The sequence below is a fragment of the Triticum aestivum genome, chromosome 5A (genome assembly GCF_018294505.1).
Source record: "Triticum aestivum cultivar Chinese Spring chromosome 5A, IWGSC CS RefSeq v2.1, whole genome shotgun sequence".
Classification (NCBI taxonomy): Eukaryota; Viridiplantae; Streptophyta; class Magnoliopsida; order Poales; family Poaceae; genus Triticum; species Triticum aestivum.
This window is the reverse complement of record NC_057806.1, coordinates 43,727,886-43,734,811: the sequence shown is the minus strand read 5'-3', so window position 1 is coordinate 43,734,811 and position 6,926 is coordinate 43,727,886. Positions and strand designations below refer to the sequence as shown.

The 6,926-nt window shown below is 45.6% G+C and overlaps 1 protein-coding gene across 6 annotated transcripts; it reads left to right on the top strand.

The window, feature by feature from the left end:
* The first annotated feature begins 4,608 nt into the window (after positions 1-4,608).
* LOC123102210 (uncharacterized) lies at positions 4,609-6,365 on the top strand. 6 transcript variants are annotated; one of them, XR_006448813.1, is made up of 5 exons: positions 4,609-5,509; positions 5,587-5,631; positions 5,771-5,841; positions 5,924-5,988; positions 6,072-6,365. XR_006448813.1 is itself a non-coding variant. In XM_044523514.1 (4 exons), the coding sequence occupies exons 1-3, from the start codon at positions 5,140-5,142 to the stop codon at positions 5,930-5,932; spliced, it is 450 nt and encodes a 149-aa protein (XP_044379449.1). In that variant the 5' UTR covers positions 4,610-5,139; the 3' UTR covers positions 5,933-5,988; positions 6,072-6,365. The 6 variants fall into 6 exon arrangements, 1 of the variants encoding a protein (XP_044379449.1); XR_006448812.1 differs by having other exon boundaries at positions 5,576-5,631; XM_044523514.1 differs by lacking the exon at positions 5,587-5,631 and having other exon boundaries at positions 4,610-5,509.
* The last annotated feature ends 561 nt before the right edge of the window (positions 6,366-6,926 follow it).

Genomic DNA, 6,926 nt, shown 5'->3' with positions numbered 1-6,926 from the left:
GCTATGTAGTTATAATAGTACATCCAGTTGATGGCTATATGATGTTGTCATGTCATCTATAGCCAAGGTTATAGTCGACACGTACAATAGTTAGATGTAAAGATGTGATACTTTATTAATACATAACCCGTGTCTCACTCTCACGTAGTAGTGCCTAGGAGCACCCGTTGAAGTTGGCTCTTATTCTGTAGCCGGCTTCTCTTCTCCCCCTTCCATGTCAGCAGAAATATACTATTTTAACTCTTATAACCCGCTTACATAAGCTTATTGCACTTGCTCTTAACATATGCATGCATGCATGCATGCATGTGCCCTTCCAACCACCTTCCAGCTACGTGTCAGCAAGCATGGTATAGCTTTGTCGTGCAGTTGTCATCGGACTACACATGACATGCACATCAACACATATGTATGCATGCATCATGGGCATGCATGCATGCTTGTACCTTTCAACTCCCTTTCAACCATTGTTAGCTCAGCAATGTGTATAGCATACATGCATGTACCTTAGCTGAAGTGGACTATGCCACAATAAAATGCCATGGAATTTAACGAGATTCAAAATCTAGTTAGAATGCACTAATATCATATTATGATACCGTATCATAATAAATATTATGCTACTGTGTCATGCAAAACAATAATATACCAAATTGTCATACTATGCACCAAGTATCATATGCATAATACTAGCATATGCTACTCCACACTAGGAACAACGTTAGACTGCTTGCGGTGAGGAATATCATAAATTGATATTTTAGATGACCTCATTTATTCCTTTATAATAAAAACAGCAGCACATCATTTATTATGATACTATGATACTATATACATCATGGTATGATACTAATATACACTATTGTTCCTCAATTAATACTATGTCATATTAGCAATATGCCTAGTTGGCATTGAACGAGGTTGCATGATACTAGGTTAGGGCATCTCGAACGCTAACCCCTACAACAGAAAAACTATTTATCCGCGGAACCGATGGGGACCAGTCATGGACACTGATGTGGGAGCTAGCCATCCAACCATGTCCCCTAAATGCCCTTCTATGCATGTGCATATCGTGGTTGAGGAGAGGGAGGGAATGTCCAAATGTTCGACGTGGTGGATTTTGGTTGGTTAGACAGATGTCTTGACTCTCCCAAAGCCCCTCCCGGAACTTTGCATCTAGTTTGAGATATTTTGGACGTCCGGACGCATTTGCAGACGCTTGGAGATAGCATTGGATGACAAAAAGTGTCCGGACACCCCTAAAGGACATATAGGGGTGATTTGAGGGTCCGCATTGGAGATTTCCTTATGATATCCCTAGCTAAGAGGTCTTTAAAAAGTGAAATATTTCACAATTAAACACCTTGGAATTTAATTGGTTCAAAATTCACTTAAACTACACTAATGCTTGTTACCTTGATGGCTTGATCTTTCCACATATGGGTGTGTACTTTTTCTCTACCTTATTTGTCAGAATTTTCTCTTAAACACCCTCCACCCCTCCCACACAGTTGACATATTGTTGTAGTGCTAAGGGATAGTATTAGTGTTACAAGCACCCCACCCGTCCCTCTTAACCATGCTACTACTACTAATCTACCTATAGGCTTTTCCCTAGTAGTGATGGTATTAGTGTTACAAATGGTCAAGTCGACAATCAAGTTAGTGTGTAGTGTACACCCCATCTTGATTGTTCAACAAGTAAATGGAACATGCGCACAATATCATCTTGGGTGGAGAGCATCGTCAAAAACCAATGATGGGGCCGACGGGCGTGTCGAATGGTGTAGTATAATTTAGCCATGTAGTCGTTGCACTACCCATGATATGCACATAAGCGCGTGCATGTGGATGCATGTACCCTTCCTATTGTGTATTGACGAGCATAGTATAGCTTCCTCATACATGCATTGTTGGACTACACGTGAGAGCAATAAGGTACAGTCAACAGGCTATAAGGATTAAACTATTATATTTGTGCTGAGTTGGATTAGAGAGAAGAGGAGAGAGGGAGGAAGCAGGCCGTAAATTAATAACCGGTTGCAACATGTATTCCAAGAAACACTGTGAGTGTGTAGGGTGGGTCATACATTAATAAAGTAGTATTGCTTAGCAATTAGCTACTATACATGTTGGCTATTAATTAGGTTGGCTATATATGACATGGCAACTCCATATAGCTTGTTGTTGGCTATACTATTAACCATGCTCTGATATGCATATCAGCACATGTAGGAGTGCATGCTCACCCACATATGCATGGGAATTCATGCATTTACCCTTTCAACTATCACTAGCTCAATTGATTCCCTCCTTTTTTATAACCCAGTTTGTGGTTGTTGAACTATGTTACGGTGTTTTTATTTTTAGAAATGTTCTATAAAAATAACTAGGAAACTAGAGATAAGTAGGTTAAACAAACAAAAAAAAGCCAAAAGCCTGTTCGATAAGTTGAATTATCACATTAATTCACCGCACTGTTGATATGTTTCAGCTATATTCTTTACTATGTTCATGCTACGTCTATACCATTATTGCATCATTTTGGCACAATTTTTGTATTTACTTATTGAAGTAAGATATTAATCCAGTTTGTAGTGCCAGTTGTTATTAGAACTAGACTGGTTAGATCATACTTGCTTATGTGGAACGTGAATACAACAATATGAGCATGAAATACAAATATATGAGATTTATTATACTTGATTAGTTTATTGTTGCAAAATAGTTTTGGAACATAAGTAGCATAATGTGAGTTTAAAATTCCCTGGAGTTGTCCATGTGAGTGTCTTCTTCATTAACGAAAAATTGGACATGAGTAGTGAGGATGACTCTCTCTCCATGCGTTGCTACGGTAACTTTATTACAAAATGCGTAAGTAGTTGCTAAATCTAATGAAAAGAAAGTATAAGGTTGAAAAGAAAGTGCCTAAAAATAGAATATTTTTTTGAAATATTATAGTTAAAAATATCATTTCGAACAAAAATGTGAAGGATGACCAACATGAATATATAATGTGGCAGCGTTACATGCATAGACTAATGCAAAAATAATTGTAATTTATAAGTTAAATGTATGACTCATTTTTGTGGAAAATTTTGCATGGCTTAGTGAGAGAGAAAACTTAAATACATTTCTTAGTGGGGCGTTGAGGTGGATACTTTGCATGTTGAGAGAACTGGTGCTTATGTGGCTGGTTTTGCATGGCTTAGTGGGAGAGGAGACTTAAATGCATTTCTTAGTGGGATTTTGAGAGAATTGGGACCAACTTTTTAAGAATGTAAGATTTGTAGAAATAATATTTCTCTGGGACCAAAAAATCAGGAAAAAATTGTTCGAGAAGTTTCAAGTCAAGACGTGACAGGGACAGGAGCTGGGCTGCCTGGAACCCAGGGAGCTCCGCTTCACCGCCTCTCAGTTCCCGTGCCCAAGGACCTCGGCTCCACCACCACTGCCAGCGAGAACCATCTCACGAAGACTGCCCCCGATTAGGACCTTCCCGTCGTCACACAGTCTTACCCAACGACGTGCCCTGGAGGCGGCGGAGAGGGGTAAGCGACGAGTGACCTTTAGGGTTCGTCGCCCTCCTACACTCTCATTCTTACCCTTTTGCTTGATCCCTATAATTTTCTTTTGTGAAAAGATCTAGATATATTATAAAAGTTCGCCGATAATACATATCATCTCAAACATAATAAATTTACATCAAGATTCCGAGATCATCAAAGGACCACTACCACCGCTAGAACGAGCCATTGATGTGCTGCTGTCGTCGCTCCCTAATCAGAGTCGGCTTGACCTTGTCGATGACCGTTGAAAAGTCTTCGTGCACGTATCCTAAGAACCAACACCATTGAATATAATTGCAGCACCCGAAACCAAATCTCGCCACACACGAGAACCCGCTACCACACCGCCCCAAGGAGACGTCAGGAATCCACACCCGAACTCCGTCGGCTACATCCAGACGGACGAACTCGAGGAGGATCGGAGCCCGGAAGACAAACTCGAAGAAGAAGCGTCGCTAATCACCCGAGCGCCACACATGCGAGGACTAAAGAACCTAACCTAAACTACTAACGGAAGCGGAGGTACCTGGGTTCCCCTTCTTGCCACCGACCGCCGGAGCGGTAGGTAGAGTGGAGGTGAATCTAGGCTCGCCCGCAAAGCCTGGAGGGGAAGAGTTTGCCCTAGCCAGCAAGGGATGGGGAGAGGAAACGCTTTTGGGAACATTTGTTGGTATCCGCTTGGTCCGTATAACTATGTCAACAGAACGAAATGGTCGTCATTTTAAATAAACATGTTTCCACGAAATTCACATTAATTTGAATTTAGTATCTGAAAATCTAAGGTGCATACACATCGTATTAAAACTTGATTGTGCCATATGTTAGATTTTGGGAAAGGTATTTAGCATATTAAATCTGGCAATATGTAGACTTCATTTATACCCAAACCGGTGATTTGTTAGTTCTTTTAACGTGTTGCTATTTTTGACGTGTTCGTTCTTCCTCCATGTGCGTGGGGCCGTGGGCTCAGGCCCCGGCGCAAGCCCACCTCCCTCCCGCACCAACCCCCACCGCCGCCGCCGCCGCCGCCGTTCCCCACCCCCGGCCTCCACTACGAGCTCCACGACCGAAGGGGGCGTAACACCGGCACCCTTCCTCGCCCCTCCTCCCAGTCCTAGGCTAGCTCCCTCACACACACTCTCCTTCCATGGCGGATCGGCACGGCGAGGGCGGCGTGGCCTCGGCGCGGCGGCCGGGGCACACAGAGTTGGACGACCCATCGACAACACGCTGCTGCAGCGCGTGCAGGCGCACCTCCCGACCTCGACGCAGGTGGTGGGCCTCCTGACCCTGCTCATCGCCGGCGCGGCGCTGCTGCCTGCTGGTGCTGGCGGGGCTGACCCTCAGGGGCGCAGTGGTGGCGGTCGTCTTCCTCGGCCCGCTGGCGTTGCTGACCAGCCCCATCTGGGTGCCGTTAGCGTTCGCGCTCCTCGTGGTGGCCGCCGCGGCGCTCTACGTCGCCACCCTCGCCGCGGCTACCTGGGCGTACCGGCACCTCACGGGGCGGCATGCCGACCGGGTGGACCGTGCCGCGCGTTGATCCACCCCTCATCTCACCTGTCGGGGCATGAATCGGGAGCTGGAGGGGGAATTGGAAGGTGAGGGGCGCAGCACGGGGCGCCCGGCCGCAGCAGGGAGGCCGATCATGGACACGGGCGGCGAGGACATCCTCGTCCTCCTGCAATCCGCGTTCGTCGTCCCCTTCGAGGCCGCCATCGACCGCCTCACTCCCCGGCTCTCGCCTCCCAGGCCTCGGCTGACGGCCTCCGCCCCCATCTCTTCGTCCCGCTCCGTGACGGGTACGACGCTCCTGACCCGCCCCTTTGCCGAACGCCACCACGAGCAGTGCGCGTCTCAATTCCCCAGCCCTCCTCGTCATGAGCAGCAGCGGAGGGAGGAGCACGGCCCCATGCTGCGGTGCTGGAGTCCGTTGGCAGGTGCGCCCCTGGCCTCATTCTCTCTCTCTCCCCCTTGCGAACGCTCATTCATGGCACCTTGCACAGGAGATGTCCAGGGGGACGCCGGCGCTGGATTGGTTTCATAGTGTGTCTCTGACATGGTACATGAGGAGTCCATCTTGTGTCTAATACAATACTCCCTCTGTAAACTAATATAAGAGCACTTAGATTACTAAAATAGTGATCTAAACGCTCTTATATTAGTTTACGAAGGGAGTATATTTGTTGGACCTTCCTCAGGTAGGCGAGATCAGCTGGAAGACTTGTGTTGGAAAGATCATCGGTGCATTCTACAACTGATGGAGGATCTGGTGAGTGAGATAATTACTAGTATTCTGTAGAAGGCAGTATACATAGATGGTAACAGTATGCAGTTTTGTGTTGCCACTGCAGCTCGTTTAGCAGGAGATGAGTCGCGTGATACTGCAGGTGGCGTGGGAGGAGAACAAGCATCAGAGGTACATCTCTTTCGCTCATGAGTGCAGTATAGAACCCAGTGTTAAACATTTTATTCACATGGACAATTGTGACAAATGATCAGCTGTTTCTGAGAGATGTCATGGAATTAAGCTTGAAGTGGGGTTCGTTAGGACAGAGGTGGAAGGTGAAATGGGAGATAAATTTCCGAAGAAGGCAGGATTAAAGCATGAAGAGCTAAATGCTCGAGACGCTGCTCACCTTCTATGATAATATGCTATCATGTACTGACAGGGAGTTTAGCAAGTAAGTGCTCAACACTTAAAAATTCGGTGGGTAGACTTCATCATGGGACCTGGTATGTGGGCCCGTTGGTGGAAGCTCCAGATAACGGTAAAGGCGCCTCCTCACATGTTTATGTCTCAGTGTCAATGTGTGGATTCTGCTGAATTGTTATTTATAATGCTGTCGGGTTGGGGCTCTTGTGCTTCTCGGTGCTAGAAATTGTGTTGAAGCTGCAGATTCAACTGCCATAGTTACTAATTTAGTCGCGGGTTATAAATTTGTACTGAAATGTTAGTTGGTATGGTTAAATTATGGTTCGAGGGTTATGCTATACAGTCAGATTAGCATTGGCATGGAATTGTTTCTGTTGTTGGTTTCTTGCGTGTAGTCACAGTTGTGTAACTTATGGAAGGGTGGTCTCGCGCTTATATTGACGTTGTAGTGAAGTTCGTGACTTTTAGTTAACCTCGACCTTATGGTTGTCGGTAGTTCTGCATGGCAAATGCATTTAGATTCTCTTGTTTATCATTATGGCTGCCATCAGTACCACCAAATGTGCAAGTGGAGCCAATTGTTGTGAACTTTGATAAACTTGATCTCATGCTTGTAGAGAAGGATGATTCAGAACAGAGGAATGCTTCGGTACACACCCCCTCACAAAGCGTATAAAGGGTAATTTACACTTTTGACAAAT